A 13,600-nucleotide genomic window follows, 5' to 3' on the forward strand; every position below is an offset into this window, starting at 1 on the left:
TTCCCATAGTTTTCCAAACAGTTTGCTTACTGCTCAGGGCTCTACTATTGACGTACAGAAAATTTGTAACGTATTTTCTGATTACTTTGCTTCTGTTTTTGTACCTAGTAATGTTAGCAATTTTGGTAATATTTAAACTAACACGCCTTTAAATATCTGTAAATATACTATTACTCGCGAAATTATTGAAAATAAACTTGAAAATTTACCTCATAAAGGGCCTGGACCAGATGAGCTACCTAGTGATTTTATTAAAAACTGTAAACAATCTCTAACAGAACCTTTATTTCTGTTGTTTAATAAATCACTTAATGCCGGTCAATTTCCTGATAAATGGAAGAATGCTTTTATTATTCCAATCCATAAATCCGGAAATAAAAGCAAAGTTGAAAATTACAGACCTATTTCTAAGTTAAATATTTTTAGTAAGGTATTTGAAAGTATAATTTCTGATTTTCTTTATTATGACGTAAAGAACCTACTTAACATTGAACAACATGGCTTTATGAAAAAACGTTCAGTCGATACAAACTTATTCTTATACATTGAATACATACTTCAAACAGTGGCGCACCTAGAATTTTCCTCTGGGAGGGGTTGGCTTGGACACCGAATTTTTTTTGTATTGTTTGTGAAAAACAAGTTACATTTTCCTATAGACGAGGATATAAACCATTACGTTATGTAACCTTTTGCGTTTTATTCGAGGGAGCTTTTGGAAAATTCTTGAATGCTCGGCATGAGGGACAAATGAAAATTGCATTATTGTAAACGGATAATGCATTTTCCAAAGTGCTTCTTAAAGTGTCAAAAAATAAAAATTAAAAACTCGGAAAATAATCATGGAAATGAGTTCAATTTTTATACTCGGGGGTTTTGAGGTCGTTGAACAGATATATGGGGTCGGCGAAGCTGTAAGAGGTACCTGGTGCTCGGTAGACACGTCGTCTCCTGGAGTTTTATGGAAATTTATTATGAAAATCATTGAAACTTATTATTCCAAGGTGTTCGAGGTCGCTGAACACGAATATTGCTTCGGCGATGCTGTACGAGGTACCTGGTAGGTATCTATATTATCTCCTGGAGTTTTGCAATAAATATTGTATGAAGATGCTGTATGAGTATGAGTATAAATTACCTGGTGCCCGGACTCGACTTCGTCTTCTGGAGTTTTATAGAAATTCGTTAAAAAATTCAACGGTGAGTAACAATAACAGTAAGTTGTTTTAGATCAGAGCGCAAATTATGAAAAAATAAATAAATCGAATTTTTTTTTTACTATTAATAATAATTTTTATAGTTGCCTTAAAAACCCCGAAATAACAAGTTTCAACTAATTGTATTACGAATTGTCATAATATTCCCGGAGACGACGTTGATACAGGGCACCAGGTATCTCGTTTAGCATCTTCGTTGGAATATTCGTGTTCAGCGATCTCAAAACCCCGAGATAATAAAATTCAACTATTTTCATAGGAATTTCTATAAAATTCCACGAGATGACGTAGATTCCTGGCACCAGACACCTCTTACAGCTTCGCCGACCCTACATTCCTGTTTAGCAACCTCAAAATCCTCCGAATATGAAAATTGAACTCATTCCCATGATTATTTTCTGAGTTGTGAATTTATATTTTGTGAACACTTTGAGATGCACTTTGAAAAATGCATTTTATGCCTACAAGAATGCAATTTTCATTTGTTCCTCATGCCAAGTATTCAAGAATTTCCCTGGAGCTCTCCCGAATCGAATGCAAAAGGTTTCATAATCCGTCTTACTTTAAAAAAGTTAGAGGTTTAGGCGATTTTAGTGCTTTTTTTCCTCGCCTACTACTATTCTTTATATATCTTTTTTATATGTCCTGGGAGGGGTTTTAAGTCAAGCGTCCACAGACCCGCATCGTACGCAACGGATTTTAGTTTGACAATCGATAATGCGATCCGTACGATGCGGATCAGTGGACGCGGTTACATAAGTTTCTGTACAAGGCAAACTAAAATCCGTTGCGTACGATGCGTCCGATGCGGGTCTGTGGACGCTTGCCTTTAACCCCCAAAACCCCTCCCTGGGTGCGCCACTGACTTCAAAGTCTAAATGAGAGAAAAAGCGTTGATTCAGTTTATACTGATTTCAGTAAAGCTTTCGATAAAATCGATCATTCGATTCTTGTTTTGAAACTATCTGAAATCGGTATACATGGTAATTTATTAAGATGGTTTGACTCATACGTCAGAAATAGATCACAACAAGTAACTTTAGGAGCTTTTAAATCCAATGCTGTGATCACTACGTCAGGAGTGCCTCAGGGGTCCCATTTAGGTCCTTTACTTTTTAATTTATATGTTAATGATATTTCTGCCTGTTTTAAATTTGCTAAATTTATTATGTATGCCGACGATTTAAAGATATATCACTGTATTTCATGTCCTAATGATAGAATTCAATTTCAAGAAGACTTAAACAATTTATCTGATTATTGTGTAAGAAATAACCTGTTTTTAAATGTTTCAAAATGTAATTATATACATTTTTCTCGCAGCAGCCCTGACTTAAACTATAACACATATGAAATTTCTAACTGTGTATTGCATGCAGTAGAAAGCGTTAAGGATCTTGGTATACTTTTGGACCGTAAGCTACTCTTTGATCAACATATCTCTAATATTACTAGAAAAGCCAGTAAGCAGTTGGGCTTCATATTATATAGAACTTGTTTTGAGTTACAAAGCCCTTTTACCATTAGAACGTTATACAGTGAGCACGTAAAGGTTGGAATAAATTCATTTTCTCGAGAATGGACGATTTTGAAAAAAAATCCCAAAACAGGTCAATATTTATTTTTAAATTACGACTTTTTGGCATATATATCATACTAGTGACGTCACCCATCTGCGCGTGATGACGTCATCGATGATTTTTTTAAATAAGAATAGGGGTCGTGTGATAGCTCATTTGAAAGGTAATTCAATTCTCTATTCAGTAATATAAACATTAACACAATTATTTATACAGGGTGTCCAAAAAAAAATTTTTTTGGAATAAATTGATTGACAAAAAGAAGAATGTATGCAATTTATTTAACTCAAAATACATTTTACTGCTCTCAAAAAACAGAAAAAATGTTTATTGAAAAATAATCATGGCTTTTCGCTTAAATTAAATGTTTAAACTGTCACGAGGCTGGTGGGTGGCTGCTTTAATATTTAATTTAAGCAAAAACAATATTTATCTGCCAAATAAACATTTTTTCCTGTTTTCTGATAACAGTAAAATGAATTTTGAATTAAATAAATTACACACGTTCTTCTTTTTATGTCAATAAATTTAATTAAAATTTTTTTTTTTTTTTGGACGCCCTGTTAAAAAAATTATGTTAGTGTTTATATTACTAAATAGAGAATTAAATTACCTTTCAAATGAGCTATCACACGATCCCTATTTTCATTTAAAAAAATCAACGATGACGTCATCACGCCTAGATGGATGACGTCACTAGTATAATATATATGTCAAAAAGTCGTAATGTAAAAATAAAAATTGACCTGTTTCACTATTTTTTTCCAAAATCGTCCGTTCTCGAGAAAATGAATTTATTCCAACCTTTACGTGCTCACTGTATATAGCATATGTCAATAGTATTTTAATGTTTGGTTCTATTATTTGGAATCCGCGTTATTCGGTATACATCTCTAAAGTAGAATCCATTCAAAATAAGTTTATTTCCTATTGTAAAAGGAAATTTTATCCTGATAGTGATAGACAACGCATTCGCTCTAATTTAAAAATAATTTCTCTTGAGCATAGTAGACAAATTGTGGATGTCTTATTTGTTCACAAGGTCCTAAATAATAATGTAGATTGTATTGATCTTATAAATTTCCTGAAAATTCGTACTCCAAGCCACACTACTAGAAATAATTATACTTTTGTTACGGACCAAGCATGCACAAATTACTTTTTAAATTCACCTGCTCATAGAATGACAAATACTTATAATAAATTGTCTAGCGTTGTGGATATTGACATCTTCTTTCATAAAGCGGATATGATTAAAAAACTATTAAAGAATCACTTTCTTGAAACTTAGTCTTTTGGTGTATTCAGTCTTGTTATCGCTTATTTTCTCATTTTTCTTTCTTCTCTTTTGTTCATACATATTATATCATTTCCTGTATTTATGTTCTTACTTCAATGAATATTTTTACTTTTAGTTTGTAAATATATATCAGTTTGTAAAATTGTAAATGTATCTGAAATTCTGTAGTGGATACTTTTATGGGTTTGTCCTGTCTGTATCCAAAATAAAATAAAAAAAAAATAACGTCTTACGTGCGTACCAAGTACACACACTCTTTTTTCATTAGGATGTAATTATTAAGTAAGTTTTAATGTTTTTTATAATTGGCGATAAAATTTTGTATGCACCACGTCAGTAAAGAATCTTTATCTAACTCGTCTGTTATTCGCCTCGCTCGGCTCATAATATCAGACTCGTTCGATAAAGAGTCACTTTACTGACTTGGTACATAAATAACTATTTTCTGGAGAATTCGCTTTACCTTATTTTGATGTATTACGTAAATAATTCTTAAACCGTAGAAAAAGGTTGTTTTGTTTCATGAATATTCGAGAACATTGTATTTTAGTATTTAAAGGAAGAAAAAGTGTTGGAGGTAGTCCAATAAATCCGCGAAGTGGTACTGTATTCGAGCGTACGTTTTGGCGGCATTTTTGAATAGATAATTTTGTCAAGTACAACATAAAGTAGATAATGTAGTATTTTTCAATAAATTAAATAATATATAATAATAAGTGTTTATTGTTCTTGTAAGTTAGTGTTGTAAATAAATAATATTAAGTAAGTCTTTTTATCTAAATTAATATAAGTGTTCTCATTTAAAAATAAATAAAGTCAATTCAAAATAAATATTAGTGTCTAAAATCAAATTAGTAAAGTCAGTAGCGTAACAATACAACACACCCACCGATCAGGCGTCTGAAACTTAGCTTATCTTGGGAATGAACATAGTATAGGAGGAATGTTCTATAATAAAAATATAAATATATGGTACTATAACTTACTTCAATAATCACAGCATTAGTATCATTATCATTTTTCAACATTCCTTCAAAACTGACAGCTTCTATTTCATTGGTTTCATTACTGTTCAAGTAAACCTTTGTGTTATTCTTTGTTACACTAGTATGGCTTCGAAACAGAGGTTTATGATGATCGTTTTGCGTCGGTCTGTAAATAAAGAATACTACAATACAAAATAAGAGAAAGAATATCAAATTAAAAAATTAAAAAGACAAGAAAGCCACTCGCTACAATAATTTAGAACTCTTGAAAGAGGCCCGCACACTAGAAAGCTATCAAAACTACCTTGAAAAATTCCCCCCTGAAGCCCAATCATTCTAAAACCCAAGTCTGCGCCTTCTATTTTCGCGCAAAAGAAGCCAAGCGAAAACTCCAAATTGCGTGGAATCGCAATACATTAGAACACACAGTCATCGTCATCAATGGTGCTACAGTCCTATGAAAGAGCCTCGACCTTCCCAAGTATATTACGCCAGTCAGTCCTATCCATTGCCAACCGTTGCCAGTTTGCTGCGCCTATTTTTCTCCCATCCTCATCTACACCATCCTTCCATCTAAGTTTTGGCCTATCCCTATTTCTACTTCCCACAGGTTGTGACATAAGGATTCTTCTAGGAGGGTTGTTATGCTGTGATCTTGCTAGATGTCCTGCCCATCTTAGTCTTCCTATTTTTATAAGAGATACTACGTCTTTACCACCAAATATATGTTTATATCTGTGGTATACCTCGTAGTTGTACCTCCTCCAAATACCATTTTCACAGATGCCACCGAATATGCCTCTCAGGATCCTTCGTTCAAATATAAGCAGAAGGTTTCATCTGCCTTGGAGATGGTCCATGTCTCCGATCCATATGTCAACACTGGTTGTATAAGGGTGTTGTATATTATGGTTATTTTTGTTTTTTGGCTTAAGTTTCTGCTTCTCATATGTCTACTCAGTTCAAAATAGCATTTGTTCGCTAGGATTATCCTTCGCTTGATTTCTTCCGTCATGACGTTCTCCTTGGTGATCAGGGAGCCTTATATGAATTTGCCCACCACTTCAAAGGTAGAGTTATCAAAAGAGAATTGGTGACCGATGTTTCTGGCTCTATTGTTGGGTGTTGATGCCATCATCTTTTTTCTCCTTGTTTACTTTTAGGCCTATATTTTTTGAGGCATTTGAGAAGGTGGTATACATTTCTTCTAGTTTGCGTGTTGTGCGGGCAACTAGGTCCACGTCATCGGCATATGCCAAAATTTGGGATGATTTATTAAAAATATTTCCTCTGTTGTCTATTCGGGCATCTCTGACCGCCTTTTCCAGAGCTATGTTGAAGAGGAGACACGCCAGCGCATCTCCCTGTCGCCTGTTCGCCCTGTATTTCGACTTTGCAAACGACTTTACGCATTGTAGCCTTAACCAATCTTATCAGTTTATCAGGGATGTGGAATTCATCCATGGCTTCATACAATTTATTTCTTAGGACACTATCATAGGCCGATTTAAAATCTACGAAAATATGGTATGTGTCGATATTGAATTCATTGGTTTTTTCCAGTATTTGCCTCAGCACAAAGATCTGGTCTGTTGTTGATCGACGAGGCCTAAAACCACTTTGATATTCTCCAAGAAGCTCCTCTGAATGTGCACTTAGGCGACCATATAAGATTGTCGAAAATATTTGTAAGCTGTATTAAGGAGGGTTATTCCCCTATTAGACCAGGGCGCATCTGTAAAAATATTAGTATATTTGGACGTTGAGAGGCGACTCAAATGTTTTTGCAGAAATTGCTTGAAAATAACTCAAATAATATTTGAGTTATCCTCCCTCTCAAAAAGGTCCGGAACATTGTTTAAATAATCAAAATATCAAAAAAATGAAGAAAAAATTCTATTTTTTCTTCGTTTTTTGATTATAACTTTAAAAGTATTTATTTTCCAGAAAAGTTGTACTGACATAAAAGTTGTGTAATTAAATTTCCTACAATATAGAATCGGTTCAAAATTTTAAAAATACTCACCCTTGTTGCAAAATAGCAATAACTGCGAAAAAACCATACAAAAACAAGTATTCGCATTTTACGTTTTTCAACCATTTATGCTACACTTAGGACCTTCATATTTCACCCAGAAAAACTATATGATACAGTAAAACAATACTGTAAATTTCAATATCGGTTCAATATCAAGATCGGTTCAATAGATTTTGCAAAATAAATTTTGCAATCCAGCTTTCGCAAAAAAATTCATTTTTTCCAAATATTACAGGACTGAAAATAAAGCAGATAGCAAGTTGAATTTTTTTTGCGTATAGAAGTGTACTGTACCTTTCATTTGCAATTTGCAAAACTACAATCGATTAACTACCACGGCGTCAGGAATTTTTTTTAATAAACATTAATTATTGGTGCTACGCGCAGGACAGCGGATAGTTTGCTCTGATTGGGCATTCCAATGACCTTTGATAATGATTGATACATTTTAATTTTTATCACATTTCGATATAAATAAATAAATTTGTTTATTGCAAAATAAAAACACATACTCTATCCTTTGAAATAACACTTTTTTAGCAAAAACTTTCTTTGTTCATACATTTTAACTTAGAGAATAAAAGTTTATTATTTTTAAACATATGCAATAGTTTAAACAATATTTCACAAACAATAATAAAATTAGTTTGATTTTTGTGGAATTAAAATATTAAAATACAACAAAATATAGAGTAAGAAAATAATATATTAGATAAAGATTGGAAGAAATTTTGGTGGAAATCAACTTGTGTGAATCGAACACCGCTGTCCTGCGCCTAGCACCAAAAATAAATGTTTATTAAAAAAAATTCCTGACGCCGTGGTAATTATTCGATTTTAATTTTGAAAATTGCAAATGAAAGGTACAGTACACTTCTATAAGCAAAAAAAATTCAACTTGCTATCTGCTTTATTTTCAGTCCTGCAACATTTTAAATTTTTTTTGCGAAAGCTGGGTTGCAAAATTTATTTTGCAAAATCTTTTAAACCGATCTTAATGAAATTTACAGTGTTGTTTTACTATGTATATCATAAATTTTTTCTGGGTAAAATATGAAGGTCCTAAGTGTAGCATAAATGGTTGAAAAACGTAAGTAAAATGCGAATACTTGTTTTTTTATGTTTTTTTTTTCGCAATTATTGCTATTTTGCAACAAGGGTGAAATTTTTTAAATATTTAACCAATTCTATATTGTAGGAAATTTAATTACGCAACTTTTATGTCAGTACAACTTTTCTCAGAAATGAATAGTTTTAAAGTTATAAACAAAAAACCAATAAACAAAAAGATATTTTTCTTCATATTGACATTTTGATTATTTAACAATGTTCCGGACCATTTTGAGTGGGAGGATAACTCAAATATTATTATTTGAGTTATTTTAAAGCAATTTCTGCAAAAAAATTTGAGTCACCTCTCAACGTCCATCTCATAACAGATGCGCCCTGGACTATATAGTTTCTACATTCCAATTGATCACCCTTTTTGTGTAGCGGGCAAACGATTCCAATACACCACTCTTCCTGGATTTGTTCCTCATTCCAGACTCTCAGTATTATTTTATATATTTGATTAGTCAGGGTAGCACCTCCATATTTAATAAGTTCCGCCGTTCCGCGGATATACCATCACTTCCTGGAGATTTATTATTTTTTAGGTGTTTTATTGCATCCCGTACTTCTTGAATTGATGGAGGCTCTAATGATGTATTGTTGGTTGCTCTTGGGTTTTGTTGCTTTGGATCTTCTACTTCGATGGTAAGTAGTTCTTTATAGTGTTCCACCCATCTTTTCAATATTTCTCCTTTTGTATTGAGTATGTGCCCCTCCTTATCCTTACATAGTCTTGGCCTTGGTTTGAATTCCTTTCTTACATTATTCAGAGTTTTATAGAATTTTCTTGTTTGATTTTCCTGTTTTATGCCTCTAGTTCTTCCAGTATTCTATTTTCATAAATTCTCGCTTTTCTTCTATGAATTCACTTCTCTTCTAAGATCTTTTATTTTTGTTGTTTTTCTCGGGTTCTTTTTTACTGCATCTGTTTATATGCATCGTTCTTTCTTCTTGTAATGTCCTCACACTCAGCATCAAACCAGTCATTGCGTGATGGTGGTTTTTCTGGCCCTACAATATTATTTGCTGCGTCTTTCTTTAATATTACTTTTACACATTTCCCATTGTTCGCTGGTTGTTAGATTCTCATTAATTATGCAGTTAGTTTCGATATAGTTTTGAAACCTTTCTACCGTTTGCGGATTTTTGAGGAGTTCAATATTAATGGTAATACATTAGAACAGAGGTTCCCAACCGGTGGTACGCGTAACACTGGTGGTACGCGGGAAGGTTTCAGGTGGTACGCGTCGCGAGGGTGAAACAAGCGACATTAAGATTATTCTCCTTGATGTGTGAAGATATGGGTGGCAGGTTCAAAACTCTTCTGTTGCATACAGAAGTGAGATGGTTATCTCGAGGGAAAATTGTCACCTGTCTCTTTTAACTGAGGTCAGCAGTTTTAATGCTTTTAAGTGAAAAAAATAATGACATGAAAGACTTGTTCTATGATGAAGAATCGTTGTCAAGATTAGAGTATCTAGCTGACATTTTTGACAGACTCAACACGCTGAAAATGGTTCTTCAAGGAGAAAACACAACACCCATCACAGTCAATGGGAAAATAAACTACTTCGAGAAAAAGTTGGTTCTTTTTTGTTCTCAAATACAGGAGAAGATTGTCTCTGCATTTCCTACGCTGTCATCATTTTTTGAAGAAAAAGAAATATCTCCAATACTAGATGTGGTTGCTGATATAATTCTTCACTTGGAATCTCTTCAAGAAAATTTTAATAAATAATACTTCTCTGAAGATTATTCCAAAGTTGACCAAAAATCCTTTTGCAGGAACGTCACCAAAATGAGTTCGAATTACAGGAAACATTCATCGATCTAACAGAAGACAGTTCTGTGAAAGACAGTTTTAAAGAGAAATCCTTAATTGACTTCTGGATCGGGTGTAAATCCGAGTATCCAATGCTCTTCCGGCAAGCTATGCTGTTTTTGATGCCATTTGTCACTAGTTACTTGTGTGAGACGGGTGAACTATTGTATATAAAAAATAAATATAGAAACAGACTAACAAGTGTTGAAGAGGACTTAAGAATAAAATTGAGTTCAATTACTCATGCAATTGACACTTTAATCACAGGCAAACTGCAACAATCTTCGCATTAATCTCGATACAAAATGACTAATTTTGATTGCTGTTGATTTATATTTTTTTTGGTTGATAGTTTGTACCAATTGTATAACATTGCATGATGATTTTGTATAGCTATGAGTAATACACGTATATCTGTATATATTTTTCATCCGACGCCCTGAAGGGCACTAAGGATTATGAGAAAGAAGAAGAAGTATATATTTTTAAATAAAAATTAGAAAGCATAATTGACAAATAATCATATTTATTGTTGTCTTGATAAAAAGCTTGAAAAAGTCAATGAATAATTAAATTTAAAGTTATATTATTTATTTAATTAAAATAAAATAAATCCAATGGACCTGTTTTTGATAGTAAACATGTTTCTAAAAAAATTAGAATCGGGGGTAGTATTCCTTCCATTCCATGCCCCCCGATGTTCGGTGGTACGCCAAAATCTTCAAAATATTTCAAGTGGTACGCAGTTGCTAGAAGATTGGGAACCCCTGCATTAGAACACACAGACCAACCTATATATCTTGAAGTAACTCTGGACCGGTCCCTCACTTACAGAACACATTACATAAAAACGAGAGGGAAAGTGACAAATAGGAATATCATACTCAAAAATCTAATGGCAAGCAAATCGGGTGCATGTCCTGGAGTCTAAGAACAATGGCACAGGCACTGTGTTTTTCAACTGCTAAATATGCGTGCCCCGTTTGGGGCAGATCTGCCCACGCCAAACAAGTTGACACTGCATTAAATGAGACATGCAGGATAGTAACGGGGTGCATGAAACCAACGCCACTCTCAACTTAACACGCAGAGGCGTTGCAGAGTACATAGAGAAAATTAAACTGGCAGTTTGGCAAGCACGGAAAGACAATCACAATAATGGCATTTGCTCCATTGACCTCAACAGCTACTGTCCTGTAAGCTGTGGAAGATTCTTGCAGGTAAATACATATCATTTTTGATATGAGGACCCTGGAACACAAGAGGTGTAAGTGACAATTTTTAGGAAATTGGGTTAAATACAAAAATGGGCTCACAAACACACAGAAAACATGGTGGCTTCAAACTTTCTACATAAACTAATAATAAAATGATCAAAAATTGAAAACATGGTAAGTAGTACCTAGATTTTTTAAATTTGTCTAGAACTTTGAACAAAGTGTTCTGAAAACTTGGTACTTACACCAATTGTATTCTAAGGGCCTCATATATGATATTATTACATAATAGTGAGAATAGGCTGGTCATATTGTTTTTAAATTAGTAATTAAAGACATATTAAGTTGAATAAACATCTTACCTCACAGAGTCTGCAGAATTGCGTTGTTTTAGGGGTTGGAAATGGATCTCGGTGGTTGGATCGCTACCACTTCTTTCTCTGGGAGGTCGAGGTGATGTTCCATTTTCGGATAAAGCTTGGTAACCTTTTAGAACTACATTTTCAGAGCCAGTATGAGCTACATCTCCTCGGTCGTTTCTGTAAAACTTTTTGTTTTGCCATGGTTCACTATTCGTTGATTTTATTTTCTTTTTTCCTCCTGTGTCTTGTAGATCCAGTGAGCTGCAAAAAACAGGTTCAGAGGTAAGCGTCCACAGACCCGCATCGTACGCAACGGATTTTAGTTTGCCTTGTACAAAAACTTATGTACCTGCGTCCACTGACCCGCATTGTACGGATCGCATCATCGGGAATGCCGAAGGGTTGCTTCGAGAGGCAACTTTTGCGATGCGTGCCGATGAATCATTCGGAATGCTGATCAGTGGACGCACCCCACGCGCTCTGTTCGGATTTTCGCTTGGTCCAGTGGGGCAGTGGGAGCTAATCTAAGGCTATTTGCATTTGACGATCGTCTTGTCCGTAATGAAACAAGTAAACTCAGTTTTAACTTTTATTTTATATATTATAGGTATATTCAGAAACAAATATTACAGGCAATGATAAGTTGATTATGGGGATTAAAATATCATAAATATTACGAATTTTTCATGTTTATTGGTCTTTTTCAAGATATCTTGAGAATCTAACTATGAAAATTATTCTCGTTAAAAAACAACAACACATTTTTCTATCTTAAAGCAATGAACTTTTTAAAACATATTATGTTGTTAATGATGTTACTGAGAGACATGTAAAATTGATGCATAGTGTGACCAACTAGCCCGAAAAATCCGGGACATGGCCCGAATTACGAAGTCGTGTCCCGGCGTCCCGGACAAGGCTTCCGGGCCATCCGAATTTTTAACGTTTTGGTAAAATTATATTTTGAAATTTTGAATACGTTATTCACATCAAATTGAATTGGTGGGACGAAAAAAAGTCGACAATTTCTAGAGTGTAATACTAGTACCACATCCCAAAACGCTTGCATTTTATTTCGTGGTATTATAGTTCTACATGGTCGTCTCAAAACAAGAACGACGGCGATTAAGGCAAAACATTACTATGAACGATCATAACTTCGAAGTGGTTAAAGAATTTAAATATCTAGGAGCAACAATCACAAATAACAAAATAGAGCGAGAAGTTGAAACAAGAATAATGGCAGGAAACAGATCTTTCTTTGCAATGCAACACCTACTGAAGTCAAAAGTTCTTTCACGAGATACAAAAATTGGTGGTGTGGGAACGTAAAATACTTCGAATGATATATGGCCATTGCAGAGACATCGTGACAAACGAATGGAGGCGCAGATACAATAATGAGTTAGTCTTTATTCGGAAAGGAAAATCTAGTCAGATATATAAAGGCCAATAGACTCAGATGGGCAGGGCATGTGATACGCAGTAACGACAATCGCCTTATAAACAATCTCTTCTCTTCTGGGGAAAGCCAGATGGAAGAAGGTGTCTAGGACGGCCTATAAAAATGTGGAAATATGCAGTCAAAGAAGATCTGGAGAAAATGGGAATAAGACAATGAGAATTAGTGGCACAGGATTGACAAACATGGAATGTAATAGTAAACGCGGCAAAAACTCGCGAAAAGTTGTAACGCTATTGATGATGACAATGTTGATGATTATAGCTCTACAAAAACTAAAATGGTCGACTTTTTTCGTTTCTGTATTTTAATTAGTTTTTCTGAAAAAAAAAATGGCCCTATTTTCATTGAAAAGTCCCGGATTTTAGGTATTGTTTTTCAGCCTTGTCCCGGATTCAACTGAATTGGAGTTGGTCACACTATTGATGCAAGAAATTTCACTGACCCTCACAAAAGATAAAATAGCAAGCAAAGTGTGTTACAAGTAGTTGAAAACCACAGAA

At 34.0% G+C, this 13,600-nt stretch overlaps 1 protein-coding gene across 2 annotated transcripts in view; it reads right to left on the reverse strand.

Annotated features, from left to right (window-relative positions):
- LOC126878560 (rho GTPase-activating protein conundrum-like) overlaps positions 1-13,600 on the reverse strand; it is a 195,362-nt gene that overhangs the window by 35,498 nt on the left and 146,264 nt on the right. For both annotated transcript variants that reach the window (XM_050641345.1, XM_050641344.1), the window contains exons 5-6: positions 11,636-11,896; positions 5,084-5,249 (exon numbers count right to left, since the gene is read on the reverse strand). In XM_050641345.1, the coding sequence (XP_050497302.1) occupies positions 5,084-5,249; positions 11,636-11,896 (427 nt within the window). The remainder of the gene's footprint in view (positions 1-5,083; positions 5,250-11,635; positions 11,897-13,600) is intronic.

The sequence above is a fragment of the Diabrotica virgifera genome, chromosome 10, assembly GCF_917563875.1.
Source record: "Diabrotica virgifera virgifera chromosome 10, PGI_DIABVI_V3a".
In the NCBI taxonomy this organism is placed as follows: Eukaryota; Metazoa; Arthropoda; class Insecta; order Coleoptera; family Chrysomelidae; genus Diabrotica; species Diabrotica virgifera.